Raw genomic sequence first — 24,808 nt, 5'->3', positions numbered from 1 at the left:
CCTGTATCATCTTTGGTGAAACACTTCTTCAAATATTTTGACATTCTAAGAATTTGCTTATATAGTCTTTTTATAGTCTTATTGAATTTTAAGGGTTTTTATAATCTTATTGAATTGTAAGGGTTTTTTATATATTCTGGATATAAGTCCTATATCAGCTATAGGATTCACAAATTCTTACAGTCTATGGCTTTCCTTTTATTTTCTTATTAGTGCCTTTTGAAGCACAAAACTTTTTAATGAAGGCCAGTATATCAGGAAATTTTTATGAATCAGGCTTTGGATGTCATGTCTAAAAAATCTTTGCCTAACTCAAGATTATTAAGATTTTCTTCTTGGGGCGCCTGAGTGGCTCAGCTGGGTAAGTGTTCAACTCTTGGTTTTGGCTCAGGTCATGATATCAGGGTCATGAGATCAAGCCCTTTGTTGGGCTCCGCATGCTCAGTGCGGAGTCTGCTCAAGATTCTCTCTCCCTCTCTGTCTCCTTCTATCCCTCCACTGCTTGCATGCAGGAAAAAAAAAAAAAAAAGATTTTCTTCTAATAGTTCTATATTTAGGTCTATAATTCATCTTGAGTTACTTTTCTGTATGGTGTGGGTTAAATATCAAAATTGTTATTTTTGCATGTGGGTATCCAGTTGCCTCAGCAACTTTTCCCATTGAATTTTCTTGACACCTTTTTTGAAATTAAGCTCCATAAAATGTGTGGGGTGTTTTTTGTTTTTGTTTTTTGTTTTTTGTTTTTTTGGACTCTTGAATTATATTCCAGAGATCTACTTATCTCTTATTGTGCCAATACAGTACAGTACCTTGATTACTATAGATTTCTAGTAAATTATGAAATCAGGAAATGTAAGTCTTCCAACTTTGTTATTTTTAAAAATGTTTTGGCTATTCTGGATCTTTAGCCTTTCCATATTAATTTTAGGACTTGTTTCTTAATATTTGCAATAAAGCCTACTAAGAGTTTAAGAGGGATTGTGTTGAATCTGTGGATCAATTTCAAGAGAATTGCTGTTTTTAATAATATGGAATCTTCCAATCCATGAACATGGGATATGTTTTATTTAGATCTTTAATTTTTTTGTCAGCAATATTTTGTAGTTTTCAGTGTGTATCTCTTGCATTGGTTTGATTAATTTTTTCCCTAAGTGTTCTATTTTTTTTTTAAGATTTTATTTGTTTATTTGACAGACAGAGATCACAAGTAGGCAGAGAGGCAGGCAAAGAGAAAGAGGAAGGGAAGCAGGCTCTCCTCTGAGCAGAGAGCCCAATGTGGGGCTCGATCCCAGAACCCTGGGAACATGACCTGAGCCGAAGGCAGAGGCTTTAACCCATTGAGCCACCCAGGCACCCCCCTAAGTATTCTTTTTAATGCTATTGTAAAGAGAGTTGGTTTTTAATTTTATTTTTGATTATTCATTGCTATTATATAAAAATAAAATTGATTTATGTATTTTGTTCTTGTATCCTGAAACCTTGCTGAACTCATTTACTCTACTAGGAGTTTGGTGTGAAGTGTGTGTGTGTGTGTTTCTTAGGAATTCTTTTATACAGGATCATGTTGACTTAAAGACAGTTTTACTTTTTCCTTTGCAATATGGAGGATTTGTTTTGTTTTGTTTGGTCTGATTACACTGGCTAGGTTCTTCAGTAAAATGTTGAAGAGAAGTGGTAAAAGTGGATATCCTTGCCTTGTTTCCTGTTTTAGAAGAAAAGCATTAAATCTTTCACCATTAAGTATGATGTTAGCTAAAGATTTTTTGTAGATTAATCAGATTGAGATAGTTCTGTTCCTAGTTTGTTGAGAGTTTTTGTCATGAATACATCTCGGATTTTCTCAGAAAGCTTTTTCTGTGTTTGTTGAGATGGATCATGTGATGTTTGTCCTTTATTAATATGGTGTATCATATTTATTGCTTTTCTGGGATAAATCATAGTTGGTCATGATGTATAATTGTTTATTTTGCTGGGTTTAATGCTAATATTTTGTTGAGAAGATTTTTGTATCTATGAGAGATAATGGTCTATAGTTTTCTTTTCTGATGATGTCTTTGTCTGTCTTTGGTAAAACTGGCACCATAGAATGCATTGGGAAAGGTTCCCTCCTACTTTGCTTTCTAAAAGAGCTCGTGAAGTCTTGGTATTATGTCTTCTTTGAATGTTTTTGAGACCAGATGAAATCATCTGGTCTTGAGCATTATTTTGTGAGACTGTTTTTAGTTTTTAATTCAATTTCCTTCTATTCATATTTTCCACATCTTCTCAAGTCAGTTCGGTAATTTGGTTCTTTCTAGAAAATTTTCTGTTGTATCAAAGTTATCAGATTTGTTGGCATAAAGTTGTTCTCTTAGTATTGCCTTGACCTTTTTAATTTCTGTAAGACTACTGTAGTACCCCCTGTTTCATTCTTGATTTTGGAATTTCATGTCTTTTTTTTTTTTTAATTTAGTTAATGGCAATTTTGTGTATCTTTTCAAAGAAGCAAATTTCAGTTTCATTGATTTTTCTTTTAAAATCTCATTGATTTCTGCTCTATTATCTTCTTCCTTCTTGTTTTGGATTTATTTGCTCCTCTTTTTCTAATTCTGTAAGGTGGAATTTTTTTTTTAGAGATTTTATTTATTTATTAAAGAGTGAGTGAGAGGGAGAGAGAGCACAGGCTGGGGTTGTGGAGAGAGAGAGAGGTAGAGGCAGAGGGAGAAAGAGAAGCAGACTTCCTGCTGGAGCCCGATGGAGGGCTCGATCCCAGGATCCTGGGATCATGACCTGAGCTGAAGGCAGATGCTTAACCAACTGAGCCACCCAGGGACCCAAGGTGGAATTTTAGATTACTGATTTGAAGGCTTTCTTATTTTCTAAATAGACATTTATTGCTTTAAATTTGTCTTTGGGCAATTTGGGAAGTTTTGTGTTCATTTCATTCAGCTCAAAATATTTTATCTGTTTTTTCAGTGATTTTTTTTTTTTCTTTTACCCATGGATTATTTTCATACAGTCTTTTTACACATGCATGTACACATACTTTTTTTTTTTTTTTTTTAGAGTACTGGGGACCGTAGAATTAAGGGAAAACGTTAACTATTTGGTGTTTTTTTTTTCTTTTGATTTTTAAATTGGAAAGTCTTCTAAATTTGACATTTTCTTTAACTTTACCTAGGGAACACTGACTATGCCAAATGGAGATTATATTGAAGGTTATTTTAGTGGAGAATGGGGATCTGGGATAAAAATCACTGGAACCTACTTCAAGCCTAGTCTGTATGAGAGTGATAAAGACAGACCCAAAGTTTTGTGAGTAACTGGTGTTAATTGTGGATTGATCATTAAGTGTTTTGAGTTGTCTGCTTTTATCAAAGCTGGTTAATATTTTAATTACAGAACAATTTTTTTTTTAAGGCAGAAGAATTTTTAACAAAGTGTAACTTCCTTGTATTGCCAACTGCTACTGTTATAACAGAATCTATAGTCTTGGTTAGGATTATAGCCTCAGAGCATAGATGTTTAAAATAAAAGTTCTGTGTGTGGGATTAATTTTACTGCTAATGGTGCAGATACCCAAACTGATTAAAAGAGAGCATTCTTAAATGGAATCCCTACACAGCTTGATTTTGAAAAGTAAAGGCCAAGCCTATATATACTCTACACATGTGGGAAGAAAACAAGATCTATATCTCTAAGTGTATTATGTTCTGCCTCCATGTTTTTGGCACGTATCTATTCTCCTTTATTGATTCCAGCATTAGCTTTGTTTTTGTATTTTGGTAGCTTCTCCTATTCTTTGTTCTGATGGTGCTTGATATATTTTTAGAACCCAGTATTGTATAATGCATTTTACAGTTCTCATTATGAGATGGGCAAAGCATAGAAATCCTTATTTTAACAGAAATCAATTTTACAAAATCAATTATGTGGAAATGTAGACAGCAAAGGAGTCTGTTCTGATGCGCTTTGTACTTAACCATTTATCCACTTTAGTACCTAATAAACATTAAGTAGCTAAAAATCGTTCCTTTAAAATTTCCATTCAGTGTTTACAAAATCGAACCACTGCCAGTTTCTGCGGATTTGTTGCAGAAGCATCCCCAGTTGTATATGAGAAAGTTTCTGTTCTTCAGAATTTTTGCACAAAAGAAGTGATTAATAAAAGCTTGATATGACTTTATTAGCAGGAAGCTGGGAAACCTGGCAGTGTCAGCTGATGAAAAGTGGAAAGCGGTATTTGATGAATGTTGGCATCAACTGGGCTGTGAGAACCCAGGCCAAGGGGAAGTCTGGAAAGCCTGGGACAATATTGCTGTGGCCCTGACCACCAGTCGACGCCAGCACAGAGACAGGTGAGTGAATGCCTGCCCGGAAGCGTGTTAGAGGAAGTTGAAACTTAAAAAGTAGGCGAGCCTTGCCATATTTAACTTCAAAATACAATTTTAAAGTCAGTGATGTTTTTCTGTTTCTGGTAGTATAGATACAATACACCTCCCTTTATCTTCTACTGAACTTAACTATAAAACCAGGCAGAATACACGGACAGCTGTTCTGCGAAGAAAATATCAGCCAGTGTATTGAGGAAAAACACCTGAATTCCAAGTACCATCGAACCAGTTACTAGTTGTTGTTGTTTTTGTTTTAGTTGTGAATTTTTTAACTTCAGTATCCCTCAGCCTGAATTCAGTGTAACCCGAAATCTTGGCGTAAGCACTGTCGTGTATACACATAGCTCCAGAAATAACCTTCTGCTCCTGGCTCAAGATGCAAAAAAGAGACTCTTAAAGCTCAGATGAAATGGAGGAGACACACTGTGTTCTTTCTCTCTTTTTCCTTCATTTTCTCAGGCTCCAGCCTCTAGGTACTTCTGTGGCAGGGATGGCAATGGCATTTGCTAGAGCAGCCAGGAACAGGAAAAACTCTTGGGGGAGAAGAAACTTCTTCCTCTGTTAGTGGATCCCCAGGTCCAATAGTCATGGCCAAATCCCACCGTTTTTTTGGCCTCGCTCTCTGTCCTCCCACCGCTTCGCCCTCAATGTGGTACATTCACAGAAGTGGGCATTTTCCGGCCTGAGGATCTAATAGGGCTCAGAAAATGCAGGGGAGGTAACGGAGAGCAAAGAGCTCGAGAAAGCAACTCTGTAAGGTTGTTTATGAACTCCTGGATTCACCCTACACCTGCTTTGTGTGGATTTGGTCCTAATTAGCACACCAAACACTTTGAAAACTGAGCTAATAGATAGATTTCCACCCAGGTCCCAGACTACTTACTGCCCACTGAGTGGCATGCTCACAGACAGACCTAAGCAGGACTGCAGAGGCTTTGAGAAGTAAACTGACATGGAAACCACGGCCCACAGAAGGCTGAAACAAAAATGTCAGGTGTTTCAGAGGTTTCCAAGATCAACTACATGTCCAGTGATCCACTAGAGGGACTCACAAGACTCAGTCGTCCATGTAAGAGTTCCTACAGCAACTCGGCGAGGAGCTACAGCCCAATCGTAAGAGGAGACCCAGGCAGAGTATGGAGGAATCCATGTGCAAGCTTCCCATGCTCTCTTCCTTCTGGGGATGAAAAAAATGCTTGAAGAAATAATGGCTGAAAACTTCTCAAATTTGATGAAAGTGCTGATTCAAGAAGCTAATTCAAGAAGCTGATTCAAATGTGCTGATTCAAGAAGCTGAGCAAACTGCATCCTAAAAAAAGATATCCATGAACAGACACCTCATAATCAAATTGAAAGACAAAATCGGGAAAGCAGCTAGGGAAAAAAGCGGCACTTTTCTGGAGGGGAACTGCTATCTGAAGGGTCCCACAGAGCCCACTCTCTGTCCTCAGCAGTAAAATTCAGCCACACATGTATACAGTCTTTCTGCCCAGGGAAGCCCGTTAGGGACTCAGTGCCTATGGTTTTTATTGGGGGCTGGTCACATAAACACTCTGTGCTTAGCAACTGTCAGGATTCCACAGTCCCCGAAGGAAAGCCGATATTCACCGTAAATCACATTGTTAGCCTTCTTGTGTACAGCAAAATACCCTGACTAGTTAGGGAATGTTGCATGTTGCTTTAGGGGACTTTCAGGAAGCAAATCCTTCTAAAGATAATAGTTTCAAGTCTACTATGTTTATTATGCCTATCAACATTCTTTTTAAAAATATTATTTAAATTTAATTAACATATAGTATATTGGTAGTTTCAGAGATAGAGTTCAGAGGTTCAACAATTGCATATAACACCCAGTGCTCATTACATCACGTGCCCTCCTTATTACCCATCACGCAGTTATCCCATCCCCCATGCACCTCCCCTTCAGCAACCCTGTTTGTTCCCTGTAGTTAAGAGTCTTTTATGGTTTGTCTCCTCTCTGATTTCATCTTATTTTATTTTTCCCTCCCTTCCTTAGCCTGTCAATATTCTTCATAGGATAAAAACAAGACCTAAAGTGTCATAACATGATACTCAAAGATGTCCAGAATATAAACCAAAACTACTTGGCAATCAAAGAACCACCACCTCATTTTGGGAAGGACAGTCAATACATACCATGACTTCCCAACATAAATTTTGACATAATGACAAGAACTTTTTAAAGGAGCTAATATATAAATGCCCAAATGAGCAATCACAAACACACTTGAAACACCTATTAAAATTGGAAATATCAGCAAGGAAAAAGAAGTTGTAAAGAAGAACCAAATCACATTTTTAGAATTAAGAAATCTCATAATCAAAATCACTGGGTGAGCTCAGTAGCAGAATAGAGATGACAGCAGAAGAGTCAGTGAACTTGAGAATAGATGAATAGAAATGATCCAAACTGAACAACAGAAAATACATGGGACGTGGGGAGAAGGAACAGAACTTTAAGGACCTGACAGTCTAATGTTTGTGTCCTTGGAATCCCAGAAGGAGAGGAGAAAAATTATGGGGATGAAAAAAATACTTGAAGAGATAATGGTAGAAAACTTCTCAAATTTGGTGAAAGGCAAATGTGCTGATTCAAGAAGCTGAGCAAACTGCATCCACAAAGAAAGATATCCGTGAACAGACACCTCATAATCAAATTGAAAGACACAAAATCGGGAGAGCAACTGGGAAAAAAGAGGCACTACCTGGAGGGCAACTGCCATTTACGAGCCTGCATGTTTGTCATCAGCGTTCTCTGGAGACCAGGAGGAGGGTTGGCCCCGCAGCTCTGCAGTGTTGCAAGCAAGATTACAGCTCTACCTCTTCTTCCTTTCTTTTCCTTATTTTCTCCCTTGTTCTCCTTTTCTTTTTTGCTTTCCCTCCATCTGCTTTTCTGCCTGTTTCCTTATTCTTTAACTTGGCCGGAAACTCCCACAGCCCTGCTTGGCATTTGGACCCAAAGAACTTGATGATTCCTGCTGTATACAAAGGAGTTTGTTTTTTTTTCGTCCCTCCTATATTGGGGATAAACAGGAACAGATTATAGTGTTTCATTCATGAAGTTCATGATTTTTGCCTTATATTCTTTCTATTAGTAGAAGAAATGGAGACTCTTAGGATCATGAAAGCTGTGGACTCTGCCCTGCGTGTGAGGCTGATGGTCCGCCTTCACCGTTAGAGCCTGTCTGTCTAACTGCTGAGACTCTGGTCCTCTGGTTGACCTTGGTTAGCTGTTGTTGAGAGTTTCTGAGGATGGGAGTGAATGGACTGTTTTGTTTTGTTTTTAAGATTTTATTTATTTATTTGACAGAGACACAGAGAGGGAGGTAACACAAGCAGGGGTAGTGGGGGAGGGAGAAGCAGGCTTCCCGCTGAGCAGGGAGCCCAATGCGGGGCTCGATCCCAGGACCCTGTGATCATGATCTGAGGCAAACGCAGATGCTTAATCACTGAGCCACCCAGACGCCCCTGAATGAACTTTTATATAATAAAACATGTTGCAACCACAGAGGGCTTGTTTATCTAAAATAGGATAATAATAACAATTGCAAACCATTTTTAATTGGCTGTAATCTAATAATAGAATACCATTACCAAAAATGTCTCTTGATTACTGAGTATGTGTTTTACCGTGGCCTCTTCATCCAAAGCTTCCCTTTACCCATTATGTGCTTACCTTACCACCCTTATAGCGTCCTCATTATCTCCTTGCTTGAGCTCATTTCCCTTCTTCCTCTGCCCTTTCATGTGTTTTTGTTTTTGTTTTTTTAAGATTTTATTTATTTATTTGACAGGCAGAGATCACAAGTAGGCAGAGAGGCAGGCAGAGAGAAAGAGGGGGAAGCAGGCTCCCTGATGAGCAGAGAGCCCGATGCGGGGCTCAATCCCTGGACCCTGGGATCATGACCTGAGCCAAGGGCAGAGGCTTTAACCCACTGAGCCACCCAGGCGCCCCGCCCTTTCATATGTTTTTGTTTTTCCTCACTACTTTCTCTTCCATTTTTCTCTTGTCACTAACAAGTCCGTCACCAGTTTTCTGTTCAGGCTAACATTATAGTACCTCCTGACACCATCATTGATACTGAAGCAAAATCCTCATTAATTAATTGTAGTTGGTATGAAGTAACATTAAATGACACTGGAATGATGGTTAGAAAAATCTACTAGCAGGTCAGTTACCAGTCATGAGCTCATTTGGGCCAAACACTGCTGGGCAGTCCATTTCCTCCTTATTTGATGACAGTGTTTCATGTGCACTTTACAGTTGCCTTGTTTTTCTGATTTGAAATACATAATGGGCTTTCTTTTGCTTTTTTACAGTCCAGAGACATTAAGTCGTTCGCAGACTCAGACACTGGAGAGTTTGGAATTCATTCCTCAGCATGTTGGGGCCTTCTCTGTGGAGAAATATGATGACATCAAGAAATATTTAATAAAGGTAGAGTCAAAATTACAGTGGTCTTGTGAATGAATGACATAGCTACTACAGTGTATCATTCCAGTGCGCTCAAGCTTATTGGTACTCTGATCCTATCTTTGCTTTCTAGGTATTCCCTTTGTTAATTGTCTGACTACTAAAAGCACATTTCCACATGAATATTGTCCTATCGTGATGATAGAACTTTTTTAAGTTTTGTGAAGTGCTCAAGGGAGTTCTTGAGAACAAGGATCAAAGTTTAAAATGGCTTTTTGTTAGTAACATGAGCAGACTAGAGGTTGAATAATTCATGTTGCCCTCACCCCATGGTTATGCTCTTTGTGTCCTTCTCAAACCTCATAAGATTAGCGACACTTTAAAGCATGACGTGCATTGATATGGGGTTGCAGGAAGCAGTATCAAGGGAACTGGAGAGTGACAATATTGGAGCATAATCAACTGTCAAGTAGTTGTAATTATATCAATATATAATATATATTATATAAATATAATTAAGCTATAAACTTCACAAAAAAATTGGAGAGGTTACCTTTGAGCAATTTTTTTTTGTGAAGTTTATAGCTTAATTATATTTATCAGTATATCCAGAGCTATTTTCCAAGATGCCAAAAGGATTCTTTGATTAAGATTAGAAACTCCTACTCCATGTAATTTGGGTAGACTCAACACTTTCAGAAAAGTTGAAGTATTTGAATTTTCCCGATCCAAAAGTTGACTCCTGCCGTTTTGAAAGTTGTTTATCATTTATGAAATTGTTTTATTATTTATTGGTTGATTGTTTCTGCTGTTAGTCCTTGACTGACTTCGGTGATCCTCTTCCTGTTCAGGCCTGTGACACTCCTTTGCACCCCCTGGGCAGGCTTGTGGAGACCCTGGTTGCAGTTTACAGAATGACATACGTGGGTGTGGGAGCCAATCGTAGGTTATTGCAGGAGGCTGTGAAGGAGATCAAGTCTTACCTTAAGCGAATTTTCCAGCTGGTGAGGTAAGAGATCCTTCTCGCTGAAGTCCGCAAGCTGTGAAACACTGCTTTATACTGACGCTTAGGTGTCTTCGTCCTAAGTCTAGAGATTTACAGCTTTGTGAAGAATCATTACGGTTTCTCCTCCTTGAAGAAATTATTCATCAAGAAAATGGTTTTTGTGCCACAAATTCTTAAATAGATTAAACAACAAAAAACATGTTTTTTACTTTATGCAATAAACACAGGAAAGGAAACCATCAACAAAACAAAAAAGGCAACCTACTGAGTGGGAGAAGGTATTGGCAAATGATATATCTGATAATGATTTGGTTAATATCCAAAATATATAAAGAACTTACTCAACACTAAAAAAAAACCAACAACAACGCAAAACCACTAATAATCTGATTTAAAATGGACACAGGACCAGAATAGATAATTTCCCAAAGGAGAGATACAGACGGTCGCCAGATACCTGAAAGAATGCCTAACATCACTAATCATCAGGGAACTATGTGTGTTCTCATAGGCTTCCATTCTAGCAGGACAGACTAAATAAAATATGTAGTGTGTCATGGGATGGTAAATGTGGCAAAAGATGGGGCTGGAGGTAAGAGGCTGCTGTTTTAAATAGAAGGTCCAGGAGACCTGCCTAATGTACTATCTGAGCAGAGACTTGAAAAGAGGTGAGAAAGCAAGCAGTAGAGTATCTTTGGAAAGAAAGTTTAGGTAGGAAATTTGAACTTGTGAAATTTAAGATCTTTTACTGGGGTTAAGCCAACATGTAAATACTATAATGAGGTCATTATACAAAAATTTATGAATTTTCCAGGAAAACTTCTTTATATTATTAACTTCAAAATTGATAGATGCATTTGGAACTGTCTTCAGTTTTGAGGGGGCAGTGTAATCCTCTAAAAGACCACTGGCTGGGAGTGTTTCAGCTCTGACGTTACTTAGAGGAGTATAATGAAGATAAGTTTTCTGACTTTTGTTTTAGTTTTTCCAACTATAAAATTAGGGGCAGAGACAGGGGTGAGGTATAAGTCTACAAAAATAGAAAAGATTGCAAGCTCCCTTTAAAGAGTCAAGGTTTGTGTCTAAAAGAGGACCATGAACTTTTTTATAGTAGACCCCACCATTTGCATATGAGGTCAGAGATAAAGTCTAGGGCAAATTGAAAACTTAGGGGAAAAAATCCTCAGTAACCTATCATCCTGATAATTTAGAAAAATATTTTTTAGCAACTTGAATTTTTGTTTTAAAGATTTTATTGAGAGAGAGCGAGAGAGCAGGGAGAGTGGCAGTGGGGGAGGGAGAGGGACAAGTTAACTCTGCGCTCAGAGCCGAGACCAAGGTGGGGCTCCGTCTCATGACCCGGAGATCATGACTGGAGCCTAAACCAAGAGTCAGCCATTTCAGCCACTGAGCCACCCAGACGCCGCAGCAACTTGAATTAAAAAAAAAAATTTTTTTTAATTTTACATTGATTAGATTTTCAGTTTTTCTTAGTGTTGAATATTTAAGTAGTTTCCAACTAATTGTTTGTGCTGTGAGAATAATGGTCTCTGCTTGAAGAGTCAATACAGATTGACCTCAGATGAAATTTGCCAGTAAGAAAAACACAGAGATAAGAATTTCTCACTCTTTAATAACCAGACAGAGAACAAAAAAAGCACATGATTTTTTAGTGGTATTATTATTCATTAGCTACACTCTTAATTTTATCCTGTAATTACAGAGAATCAGTTAAGAATCTTAGGGAACTAAAAAATTTAGTTGATTTAAAGTTTGATTGCATAGATCCTTTAAATAGATGAAATAATAGAAATGCATAAAAATGCATTTTACTCCTTTTAACCATTCTCGAGGTACAACATTTTATAATCGTATTTTCTGTTATTCCTTAGATTCTTGTTTCCTGAGCTTCCCGAAGAGGGCAGCACAATTCCTCTCTCTGCCCCTTTGCCAACGGAGAGGAAATCCTTTTGCACTGGCAAGTCAGACTCCAGATCCGAGTCGCCAGAGCCAGGGTAAATGGAGTTGGGTAGAGATAGTGAAGAGGGTGGGTGGTCCTAGCCAAAGAATCCCAAGGAGGGGTGCCTGGATGTCTCATTCGTTAAGCATCTGCCTTTGGCTCAGGTCATGCTCCCAGGGTCCTAGGATCAAGCCCCAGATTGGGCTCCCTGCTCAGTAGGAAGCCTGCTTCTCCCTCTGCCCCACCCCCCCAGCTTATGTTCCCTCTCTTCCTGTCTCTCTGTCTGTCAAATAAATAAATAAAATATTTTAAAACCAACTATACAAACAAAGAATCCCATGGAAAAGTTTTCTCTTGATCTCAGTTTCCTTATTTTTAAAATAATGTGTTTGGGCTAGATCCCTTTTAGGTTGTATTATATTGTATTAGCCAAACCCCACGGAAGCACAGTCCCAGATGACTGGGTGCAAAGACTGCTGAGCAAAGTGACGTCACGCTGATCTAGAATAACCACAGGGAATCATTTTCAAAATGGAACCAACTAGATTTTCAGTTAGATTTTGAGTTAATGAGAGGTATTCACAGTTGGTCCAAGATAAAACTCTGGGCCCATATAGGTAAGGTCCTCATGTTAGCTCCAAATATGAAAGTAGAATAATGTTATAACTATTTCTTTTCTTTTTTTTTTAATTTAAATTTTTAAATTTTTTTATAAACATATAACGTATTTTTATCCCCAGGGGCACAGGTCTGTGAATCGCCAGGTTTACACACTTCACAGCACTCAGCATAGCACATATCCTCCCCAATGTCCATATCTTTCTTTTTTTTTTTTTTTTTAAAGAGAGAAAGTAGGGGGACTGGGGGGAGAGAGAATCTTAAGCTGACTTGCTGCTGAGCACAGAGCCCAACTCGAGGCTGAATTTCACCAACCCTGACATCCTGACCTGAGCCAAAATCGAGTCGACCCTTAACTGACTAAGGCGCCCAGGTGCCCCTCTTACAACTGTGTCTTTACTCGAATGTCCCATCTTTACTTTCAGCTCTAGAAACTGAAGCTCTTTGATTCTGTATTCCATTTTTTTTTTTTTTTAAGATTTTATTTGTTTGTCAGAGAGAGAGAGGGAGAGCGAGCGAGCACAGGCAGACAGAATGGCAGGCAGAGGCAGAGGGAGAAGCAGGCTCCCCGCCCAGCAAGGAGCCCGATGTGGGACTCGATCCCAGGACGCTGGGATCATGACCTGAGCCGAAGGCAGCTGCTTAACCAGCCGAGCCACCCAGGCGTCCCTCTATTCCATTTTAATACGAATGCTTCTCCAATGTTTTGTAGTTATGTGGTAACAAGTTCTGGGTTATTGCTTCCCGTACTGCTGCCTCGGCTCTACCCACCACTGTTCATGCTCTATGCCCTGGATAACGATCGCGAGGAGGACATTTACTGGGAATGTGTTCTGCGGCTGAATAAGCAGCCAGATATTGCTCTTCTGGGCTTCCTTGGGGTACAGAGGTAAGTACAATAGTTAGGACTAGAATCAAGTGGTTTTCATTTAAAATGCAAACAGCATTATCAAGAATTTGGTGTTAACTACCCAATGGAATATACGATTTGCAGTTTCTTCCCTTAGTTGCGTATCTATTATTCAGCAAAATAGTGATATTTAATCTTTACTTTTGAGAATTTTTAGAGTGGAGTGTAAAACTTTGTTATTCTTCTGAATGTGTGTTGTATTTGTATGTGTGCGTGTGTATAAAATACGTGTGTGTATATAAATTTTACCTATCCTATTTGCAGTCCTTAAAACAGAATACATACGTTTACAGTTTCAGAAAAAATTCATTATATTTTGTCTTTGACATTCTTCCTTTCCTTCTCTTTCTTTCCTCCCCATCTCCAGTTTCTAATTTAAAAGTTTTAGAAGTGCTCTTTGTTGTGGAGCATTGTTTCTTGTTATTCCAAGGGAACACATTATGCTATTTTCTTAGTGCTGTGATGAGGCTGGTCACCCCACACCCAGTAACTATGCATATGTGCAATCAAAAATGACCAAGCCTTAATCAGAAAGTGAATTTTTTTCAGCAGGATAATTTGACAGTAAAAATACAGTAAAACTGAGTGAAGGAAAGACTGGCTAACTTGGTAGTATCCATAATGTATGGGGGAATTGTAGTACATTGACAGATCCCTTAGGAACATGATAGGAACTCTTAAATTATTTCTGGAATGTTTATTAAAACTATATCTGTGGAACAGTTATTTTAAATGGGGACAGGGAAGGCAGTATAGCCATCAGCTTTTTTTAATGGGTATTAAACTATCATAAGTAACAACTTACACTAACAGTGTCTGGATTCCGTTTTAGGAAATTCTGGCCTGCAACCTTGTCAATCCTTGGAGAAAGTAAAAAGGTATAGTAAATTATAGTAAATTTTAATTTCCTCAGTAAATATGTTTTTCTTTGATGTGGGATATTGAAAATAATAAAACATTTCCATTTTACTTTGATAGAATGGTAGCTAAGCATGAATTATTCACCGAAGAACCACACCTTGCTACCAGTGTCATTTAATTTTTGTTGTTACTGTGGAAGACAGTTTTCCTCTCTGACCTTCGTAAATTCTCTTTTTTGCAGGTTTTGCCAACTACAAAAGATGCTTGTTTTGCCTCAGCTGTAGAATGTCTACAGCAGATCAGGTAATTGCTGATTTGTTGAAAAATCACACAAATCAAAGGAATAGTCTATTAAGATACTAATGAGGTCTTATCTTTACCTAAGCTCTAAATGCCCCCTTCACTCCTAGAAGGTGTCACACTCAGCCTGGAGATCAGAAAAGGCTCTCTTGAGACATTTGGCTTACCTTTTACTCTACAAGGTCATTGTGTTTTCAAAAGAGGTAGAGCGCCTACCCCAAAATGTATCTACGTAATCACATCTTTAGCCAAATGGAAATGAACCAAACTTTATTACTCAGAGAAGTGTTAGGAGAATAATGTCCTGCATGGTTAAAGGGGGTGATCTTACAATTCGGTAAGATCATAGAGAGTTGGAGGTGCCCTTTCTCAGAGAACCGAGGGATTACCGTGGCCATCCCTTCCAGCAACTCACTATGCCTCATGTGTGCAACTTAACACACCTAAGCCCCAGGAGGGCTTATTGTCAAGCAATTAATATTTAATATTAAACAGTTCTATTAAGAAAAGTTACAGGATTTTTTTTTTTTTTTTTTTTTAAATAACAACAGCACAACATTTACCCCATCAGACAAACTTAAGGTCATCCAGCAAACTTTTGAAGAGATCTCTCAGAGTGTGCTGGCATCACTTCAGGAAGACTTCTTGTGGTCCATGGATGACTTGTTTCCTGTTTTCTTATATGTGGTGCTACGGGCCAGGTGACCAACCTTTTCTGACTTGATTATTAGGGACTCGTTATTTTAATAAGTGTTTTTCTGAATTGATGAGCCATTTCTCTTACCCATTCCACTGTGGTGAGCTGTTCTTTATTTTCCCTTATGTATATTCAGAAGGAGGACGTACATATTAACAGAAATAATTCAGTGTCTTTTTCTCATTGGGGCAGGATTAGGAATTTAGGCTCTGAAGTACACCTCATTGAGGATCTAATGGACCCATATCTTCAGCATGGGGAACAGGGAATAATGTTCACCACCCTGAAGGTAAGTATAGGTAGTATTTAATTTTTTTTTATCTTAAAGTCTGTCCTTAATTTACCATATTATAAATCTGTGATTAACTACTATCATCTTTATACAGAGGTTTAATGCAAACATTAAATGCCTTTAGAGCACATATTGTTAATTATTTTAATATATAATAAAAGTAGAATCAGTTAGTTATTCTTCAGAATACTAAAGCAAATTAGCCAATCCTCCCTATAAACTGATAAAGCAAATCATTAGAAATGCTTATAACGAGAGACCATCTATGTAAATGTTAACTCTAGAAAAGAAGCAGAAAGGATTCGTAGTGTCCAAAAAAGTCTCCAACACTAGAGCTATTTAACAGAAATGAGGTAACACAGAGAAGGCAGTACGTATATAATGAATGTGAATTGCATCTTTTTTCTCCATGAATTTACTGTAACCAGTGTGTTACAGATGAGGTTCTGTAATCTGAGTACTCTCTAGGGATTGTTGCAAGTCATTGTATTTCCTCGCCTTGACTTTTCTTAGAATTTTAGAATACTTCTGCAGTATATTGGAAGAACAACAAATAGAAAGTGGCATAAACACTCCTGAAAGAAAAGGAGAATAAACTGACTCTGCCAATTAGTAAAATAGAAAATTACAATAATTAAGATAGTATGTTACTGTCACAAGAATGGGCATTACCCCTAACAGAAGGGATAGCCCTCACAAGGGCAGTGTTACAATAAGAATTTCACATGTGAAATTGGAAACATCAAACACAAAAATGGAAAAGAGGAATTATTTAATAAATGGTTAATGTATTGGGATAGCTTATTAAATGTTTTGGAGGGAGGGTGGAATCAGGGTAACATCACCCCCATTGTTAGTTGCAGATGCTTTGGAGAATTTAAGTGTAGAGAAAAGAAGAGAGGAGAGACAGGCAAATTAAGATGAGAAAAAATCCTAGAATTTAATGTCAGTAGGGCTTGGCTTGGTTGTTTGAACTTTTCCACTGAAATATCACTAACATTTTCCATTAAATAGACTGAAAAAGGTAGAGAAACTGGGGGAAATATTGCCCACCTAGAACTTAAATTTTTAGTTTTTATGTTATAAGAAGAGTTTCTCTCAACATATCTGCAAGGGAGAAACAACTGATACGTTTATATGTAGGAAAATGTTCAAACTTACTGAAAATTACAGTACTGCAGATTTAAGCAAGTTGGCATTTTGTGCCTACTAAAATAGCAAGGATCTTTTAAAATTATAGCCAGTTATAGCCAGTGCTGGTATAGAGGTATAGTGAATTCAGGAATGTGCCCATATTGCTGGGTATATTGGGTTATATAGCAGTTACCCTTTTAGAAAACTGTTGTTAATATTGATATCATCAATATCAAAAATGTTCTTGGGGCTTGAGTAATCCAGCTCCTGGAGATTTATCCCGAGAAATTGAGGAATTGAAAACATACATGGTTTGGCTGAGGTGTTCTTTGTAGCGTGAGTAACTTCCAAACTTGGATACTTTCAGGATCACCTGGGAATGCTTCTCAAAAATTCATTCCTGGGACATTTGGATAGCTCAGTTAGTTGGGTGACTGCCCTCGGCTCAGGTCATGATCCTAGAGTTCCAGGATCGAGTCCTGCATCAGGCACCTGCTCAGTGGGGAATCTGCTTCTCCCTCTGACCTTCCCCCATGTCATTCATTCTCTTTCTCTCTCTCTTTCCCTCTGTCAAATAAATAAAATCTTAAAAAACCAAATTCATTCCTGGAAATTCTGACTCACTGATGCTTACTCTTGATTTGTAGTTTCCTAAACATACTAGATGATTCCAGTTACAGTTGTTTGTATACCTTATAATGCTCAGCTTGTATACCTTATATATTCTAAATGTCCACTCAGTAGTGGCTTAGCAATTAAGGTATTTCTACTTAGTGAAGAATATTAAACAGCTTCTAAAAAGCTTGTTTATTTTAGAAGTAGAAGAAAGTGTGCAAAATCCTCTCTCTACAAATTTACAAGTAGGCCGAAGAGACAGTGGATAGGGGAACTGGGAGTAAGCAGGGAAAAATAAAGCACCTAACTGATTTTGTTGGAGCTTTCGGTATTAATCAGACATTTCCTTTCTTTTGTCTCCTGTGCATTGCTGTGTTTATGTGGTTTCTTTACAAGTAAATTTTAAATGGTTTTAAACTTTTTTTTCCAGGCATGTTATTACCAGATCCAGCGTGAGAAGCTTAACTAGGATGCACGACAGCTTGCCAACTGGATTATCTGTAGGAAGTTTTAGCACCATCTGGCGTCTTCCCGAAGCAGCGAAAACGAATGGTGTTGAAATTAGGACGTTGTGTTATTTTGGTGGTTATTTCTGAGCCTTACTAATGATGATAGCCCTGCGCCCAGAAAAAAAAAAAGACTGTATGACTCAAAGAGAGGGTTGGAACGCAGATCAAATTCAATTAAACCAGTCCCTGGCCTATGTTAAATCCCCCAGATATCACACATTTCCTGTTCGGAAAACGAGGACATCCCTTCCTACAGTAAAGAGAATGCCAGCTACCTGAAGTTGTAAGAAGAGTTCCCAGTATAGCTTCTTACATTAAAGAAGTTAATAAATTGTTTTGAGTTCCGGGTTTGCCTGCGGTTACCCCAGACCCTTTGCAAGGAGCCGATTGTACTTGAAACTGTAGTCGCCACACTATGCCTTCCTGAGTCCCTTGCAGTCACGTGTGCATCGTGCTTCTTGGCTGAGGGAGGGGAAAGAGGACCTTCTCGAACTGCAGTTTTAACTTTTTCTAAGCTTTTCCACCAGGGTATTCATGACGGGAGAGGTTCTATGCCGTGACGACCGCAGCCCGACCCCCACCATGGAACATCTAAACAGGAGTCTTCTGCCTCCCTACTAGAAAGAACGTAGGAGTTTTGTTCTTGGATTCCTTTTAGTGCTGCAGAGTGAACACACTGGAATTCACACACTGACCCCGAGCTGCTGGGGCCCCTCCCTCGTCCGGGTGCAAGTGCTGTATCGCGGGGCCCGTGAATGAGAGCCCGAGGAGCTTGTGCATGTGGGCTGTGTTTTGGCGCAGGACGAAATTCCGGGAAATTCCGAAGCAGGGGACTGCATCCATCCCTGGCCTGGCGTTCTGCTTCTTCCCTGTACCTCGCACTGAACTCACAGAGGGGAAGAAGAAGGAAACAAGCTTTGGCTTTTCCCAGCTCAAAAGTATTGTAACACCTCAACATTTTAGTGTTTTGCCTTTCACCTTTTTTTTTTTTATGTCCTATTGTGAATGGTTGGTTTACACTGTACAAGTAACACTAGGAGCTGTTTTGAATAACACAGGTGCTCTTCCTCATCTCACCTCCTGCACACCGTGGGGAGCATATGGAGTGTCCTCCAGATTTACGTTAACATCAGCAGGTGTTAATCAATTTTAAAAAAGGATCATGATTTCTGCTCTACTTTATAATCAAGACATGTTTATTAAAAATACTGTTTCGGAATGTTGGCTGTAATGTAACAGCGATTTTCATAATAAAAGACATTCATCTCAATGAGGTTGTTTTATGACTATGTAAGAAACGACTCAGGGGCAGCTTAGAAATTTAAAAGAAATCCAGACTTAGTATTTTTTGTTTGTTTGTTTTGTTTTGTTTTTACTTATTTATTTTTTGCCTGAAGTGTAATCAGTGCCTCTTCATATTGGCCTCAGAGGTCCCTCTGGCATTTTAGAGATCTCTGTCTTTAAAATAAACATAAATTCATAATTAGAGCCCCTTTGCTGACAAATTGACTTTCTGATCCTAATACCCCAAGGACAGGGGTCTTAAATCTATTATTTCTTTGAATAAAAGGCATATTTTCATAGTCACTGTTTTTTTGTTTTGTTTTGTTTTTTTCTCCTGAACAGATTCAGGGAAGGGAAGAGTGAGGGTTTAAAATTATCATTGGACTTACTACATTACATTAGTTAGCTATTTCCCAGCTATGTCTTCTCAAGAAGGCTTTCCATGTCACCACTGCTCTCTACCAGAAGGTGGCTCCCCATTATAGGAAAGGAACCAACATTCGATTAGTTTATGTTAAACACCTTGCATTTCCATTAGAGATTCTTTTGATTTTAGGATAAACACAGATTCCACATTTTGGTTTTAAAGGCAAATTTACCGAATGTCTTGGATCCCTTGAGAGAGAGAGACAAGGACAGTTCTAGAAATGAATGAAGAAAGACTTGAGACCCACGAAGAAATTCTCAAATGATGGTAGACTGTCTCAGTCCTAAGAAAATCATATTTTAACTCATCCTTTTTTTGGAGGTTTGAATGGAACTTTCCAGTTACTTTAGGTCTTGATACTGTTATTTATACCTTTCAGATAGCATAGCAAAACCATAAATTTTCAAGTTCTAAATCTAAATCTCCAGGCCACTGTCTTTAAACAGAAATTCCTAGCTCTCATGCAACGGGTTACAGATCTTTCATATGTGTGGTGAATGCTGAGAGTAGCCCTGAGGGGTGGGTATTAACCCCACTGATGTTGTAGACACGGACGGTGGCTGGGATTTGCTCACTGTTTGAGCTGGGACTCTTAACAGAGAATTTCTCTAACTCTAATTCCAGCGCTCTTTCCCACCACTGTTGCCAGAGATGCCACTTCGAAGCTGGGTTATGTGTTAGAGCATAGAGTAGGGGCACCTGGGCAGCTCAGTCGTTCGGGCAGACTCTTGATTTCTGCTCAGCGCATGCTCTCAGGGTTGTGAGATCCAGCCCTACATCTCAGCAGGGAGTCTCCTGAGACACCCTGTCTCTTGCCCTCCGCTCCTACCCCTGCTCACACACACTCATGAATGCACTCTCTCTCAAATCCTTTTTTTTTTTTTTTTAAAGATTGTAAGGTAAAAAATGAGTTGAAAATGGAAACTTTTTTTTTTTAAGATTTTATTTATTTGACAGAGACACAGCAAGAGAAGGAACACAAGCAGGGCGAGTGGGAGAGGGAGAAGCAGGCTTCCCGAGAAGCAGGGAGCCTGCTGCAGGGCTCGATCCCAGGACCCTGGGATCATAACCTGAGTAGAAGTCAGACACTTAATGATTGAGCCACCCAGGCACCCGGAAATGAGAACTTTTAATAACATTAGGTGTTTATGGTGAGATATGGTGTGCTCAAAATAGTCACCAATCTATCATAGTCCCAGCGTCCATTTTCATCAACAGTGGAAAGCAAAGAAAACCCATCTGTTTAATTTCAAGTAAATGGACAGATAAACCTCTGACTAGCCATTTTGTCTTTATTCTGCTCTGCCCTGCTGTGAGCAGAACCCTTTAGTTTTATTCTAGGTTATCTACTTCCCAGTGTGCTTCCCACCGACTTGCACTTCTGTGTGTCGCTGCAATATAAAATTTTCAAATAAGTAACTCTAATCTGAGAGAATCGGTATTAAGTTGACAGTCACTTGGTAGGGAACCTTCCAGAAGGAACTGTTTTTTACAGGCCTCATTATTATTGGCCCAAGGGTCTTCCATCATATTCTCATAACATGAGACAATAAGGTTAAGAGGTCTGCTTACTCTCTGGTGTCTCTGGTTTTTCCTTCATTAAAAATGCTGTCATCTGTTGGGTGTATGTTATTGTGGAGTGGTCAACAAAAATAATGTTTGTCGTGGTTAACCATGTGGTGACATTTTGAGAGAAAATACCACAGCGACGACTGAAAATGATATAAATTGGACTTCTCAGTGTGAGGAATACTTAAGATTTGTGGCAGGGGAAGCTTATGAGTATCTTAGTGGTTAGGCTGGGTTAGGCTTCTGTGGATTAAATCAAAGAGGATGTGCAGAGATTTTGTCTAGAACAGTGAGGTGACTTTGGCAGCTAATAGCCCACTAGTATTTTCTACCAAAGCTTTTCTCTGGATCGGAGTAACATTGTGTGTTTGCGGTCTTGCAGGTAAGAGACTCTACCAAAAGATCCTCAGTTACCAGAAGAGATCTATAAATGTCTGTGCTTCTGTGAATTTTTAAAATAGCTACAGATAAAATTCTGGGTAATTTAATTTAAATGGTTTAGTTTCACTGTAACCCAAATCATATGGAGAATTCTGTGATTTTCAAAGAGCAGGTTTTGCTTTGGGAAACTGTTTCTTAAGGATGGAATAATGCGTTGTCGTGCAGACTAAGTAAAACTGAGCGTTTACCCAGAGGAAGCTGGGCTATTTTTATATGGGCATTAAGTTTTCAAGTGCTTTTTCAGGCTTTGTCTAGTAGGAAGCATTGTTTTGAAAAATGAGCTCAATAGGGGTAAGGGGAATGGCATTTAATAGTAATTGCTGCATTTTAATAAGTTCATGGAAATACTGATTTTTAAAGTAATATTTAGGACAAATTCCTCATGAGTCCATAACACTAATGCAGCTTCTCAGTGAATAAGAACCGGTGACCCTTCCTCTCTTACTTAATTAGTCCAGAGTCGCATGTAGTTTTATGTCTACCTGCAGCCTCTATCGTGACTTCTCCTCATGACAGCAGAAACAGGTAAGTTCTAACTGACAACCTTGGTCCAAAAGGCAAGGAAGAGCGATTATAGTCCTTTGCCAGGCATTTGTCAGGGCTAGTCCCAGAAACAAGAGGAAAACTTTTGATTTTGCTACTTGTTAACTATACCGAATACCTCTTTGGATGTCCATTTCCGTGTCTGAAAAATGAAAGTTTTTCAAAGTTTGATAGGGAAAGAGGTTGAAGTCAATATAACCAGGCTGAGGTAGAGAGGAAGGGCACAGGCCTCTGGTATCCCCAACTCCCACCTGAGGACTGACGTCCGAGCTGCTCTTGACCTCCATGGGGAAGTATCAGCTTCTGACTTTCATATTTCGGCCTCCCATTTTTCCACCCCTTCTCAATGACTGGAAATACAGCTCAGACCCTGCTACACATGCTGAGGCTTCAGCAGTGAACTGGAGAGCATGGGGTCCGCCTTCCAGAACTTCTGCAGACATGACCCACACAGAAGCCGGGCCCCGAACAGGTTAATGCAGATGAGAATTGTGAAGCAGATTGTGAACCGAAGCATCACAGTAGTTTTCAGAGATACCCGGGGAGCGGGGAAAACCATTTTCCTAGTTTCCTTCTAAACTTCTTGTCTTGCCTTGGGCTAATACCAGGGGCTCAGTGACTTAAACAACAGAGGTTTTCTTTTCCCCCCACAGTTCCAGAGGCTGGTACGATTAGGGTATGAGCATGGGCGGTTCTGGTGCCATCCTTCTTCCTAGCTCAAAGAGACTCCTCCTCACTCTGTCTTCATCTGGCAGAGACATTGATGGAGACAGGCTCTCTGACGTCTCTGCTTACAAGGGCATTAATGCCATCATGGGGACCCCACTGTCGTGGCCTCATCTCTGCCTCCTATCCTCCAAAGGTTCCATCTCCAAATACCAGCACAGTGGGGTTAGGGCTCCAACATCTGAATTTGGGGGAACACCATTCAGTCCCCAGCAATTCATCACAGGAACCTGACAGTGACCTCTGTTTTTAGAATTCCCCCTAAGTCATGGAGATGAAAATCGCTGTTTATGACTTCATGGGAAAGGAGGTTTTACTCAACATAAGCTTTTTAGCATGTATGAATTCATTTTCTGCAACCCTGGAGTCAGCATAGAGGTACTGGAAGCTATGTTAATAATTAAAATAATTCACTATAGAAATCACAGTCTATCTGTAAACCTCCCTCACAAATCAGGTCAAGTCTGGAATGCACAGTCGGGTTCCCCAGTCTGCTGCATGGACAGCCTGGGTCAGCACATGGGCATTCGGACATTAATATGGAAGAAATGTGGTCCACCTTACGATGCAGAGATAGCGGTAGGCTTGTGTAATCTGTACTTCCTCTCTAAGGATGTAACCTGTGAACCGCCCTTTGGGTAGCATTTCCAGCATTTGCCTGAATATGACAGCTTGGTGTCGGGCCCGTCTGTCTGCTCTGACTTCTGTCTGGCAGATACTCCACCTCCCTTTTCTTTTCTTTTCTTTCTTTTTTTTTTAAGATTATATTTATTATTTGATAGAGATCACAAGTAGACAGAGAGGCAGGCAGAGAGAGAGAGAGGGAAGCAGGCTCCCCGCCAAGCAGAGAGCCCGATGGGGTGACTGGGAGATAGTGTGTATGGGACAGTTGTTTAAAATTCTATGACTGCTTTCCTTCTCACTGTCTGGGAATTTAGGGACAACATAATAAGGATCTGTCTTTTTCTAGACAGCCCTCCTGCTTCAACTCCACAGCCTGTCTTAAGTTCTAGACAGCGGTTCTCACCCATATCAGATGCAATATCCCAGGCTCTAAAAACTAATTTGCAATACTCCTTTTTTTTTTTTTTTAAATCCCAATTTCTCCTTTATTATCCTACTTGGATAACAAATGCTATTGTTGCCCTGCCCATAGACCCTTGGTCCTTATGGCTTTGGTGCCCTCCAGGCCAACCTCAAAGGGTCAGCGCCTGCACTCACTATCTGAGAGTATGAATGTAGGAGGCTGGAAGGACTAGAAGTAACATTCACTGACAAAAGCCCTTACCCAGTGACTGGCAACATTGATGTATAAATATGCCCCACTTTGGTCCCTTAGTTCCCCAAGGGATTAAGCTCCATAGTGCCCAGAGTAGTCACTTGCTTGATACACTTTTCACGAGCTTTTTCTCCTGGCCTTGTCTTAATATCCCACTCTGCTACTGGTGTTTCTTGGGATCACTCTCCAAACAAATCATCCCACTGGGATCCTTGCTCTGTGTCTAATTCTGGGGAACCCAAAATAAGATGCTTGCTTACACACAACTTCAAAAAAGAAAAAAGAAAAACCATCTGTACAGTGCCCTAGTAATAAAAAGATGTTAAATAAATGTTGTCAATAAGACATTGTAAATTTCAACAGGTAAATGAACTACCACCACACCAAAAGATATAATGAAACAACCTGTTTGCACCTATAAAAAAAATCCACCAGGGACACAGCGGCAGCCTTGAACGCAGACACAGATAACAGCCAGATAGTGGTATGTTAAAGTGATGCCCGAAATGCTAAGTTTTTAGAATTCTAATGGGATAATTTGTTGGGAAAGTGATCCCAAGAAACACCAGTAACAGAGTGGGATGTTTATTAAGACAAGGCAGGGGGGAAAAGCCAATGAAACGTGTATCAAGCAAAATAGCCTCACCATTATTGACATGATTTTTGGAGAGGGTGAACAACTTGATAAAGTCCAAGCAAAACAAGGTGAATTCATTTCTAAATTATGGTAGTAGCATTTCAGAAAATTCAATGTATGTTAAAAGTATGCAAAAATACTTTGTATTTTTAGGTAAAGAAAAGCTGGGTTCTAGGCTCTGATAATTAATTT

At 39.2% G+C, this 24,808-nt stretch overlaps 1 protein-coding gene across 2 annotated transcripts in view; it reads left to right on the top strand.

Moving 5' to 3' along the window:
* The window catches only part of LOC111143863 (ALS2, alsin Rho guanine nucleotide exchange factor), a 74,274-nt gene extending 56,404 nt beyond the window's left edge, over positions 1–17,870 (top strand). The window contains exons 24-34 of one of the 2 annotated variants that reach the window (XM_022497845.1): positions 3,161–3,294; positions 4,173–4,337; positions 8,715–8,832; positions 9,660–9,817; positions 11,707–11,829; positions 13,105–13,281; positions 14,135–14,180; positions 14,405–14,466; positions 15,015–15,164; positions 15,353–15,449; positions 17,632–17,870. In XM_022497845.1, the coding sequence (XP_022353553.1) occupies positions 3,161–3,294; positions 4,173–4,337; positions 8,715–8,832; positions 9,660–9,817; positions 11,707–11,829; positions 13,105–13,281; positions 14,135–14,180; positions 14,405–14,466; positions 15,015–15,164; positions 15,353–15,449; positions 17,632–17,670 (1,269 nt within the window). In that variant the 3' untranslated portion in view covers positions 17,671–17,870. Of the gene's footprint in view, positions 1–3,160; positions 3,295–4,169; positions 4,338–8,714; positions 8,833–9,659; positions 9,818–11,706; positions 11,830–13,104; positions 13,282–14,134; positions 14,181–14,404; positions 14,467–15,014; positions 15,165–15,352; positions 15,450–17,631 lie in introns of both variants that reach the window. The other variant, XM_022497834.1, reaches the window with a different exon arrangement.
* Positions 17,871–24,808: the final 6,938 nt, after the last annotated feature.

The sequence above is a fragment of the Enhydra lutris genome, unplaced genomic scaffold, assembly GCF_002288905.1.
Source record: "Enhydra lutris kenyoni isolate GAN:26980312 unplaced genomic scaffold, ASM228890v2 scaffoldscaffold1, whole genome shotgun sequence".
NCBI classification, from domain to species: Eukaryota; Metazoa; Chordata; class Mammalia; order Carnivora; family Mustelidae; genus Enhydra; species Enhydra lutris.
This window is presented reverse-complemented; position numbering and strand designations above follow the sequence as displayed.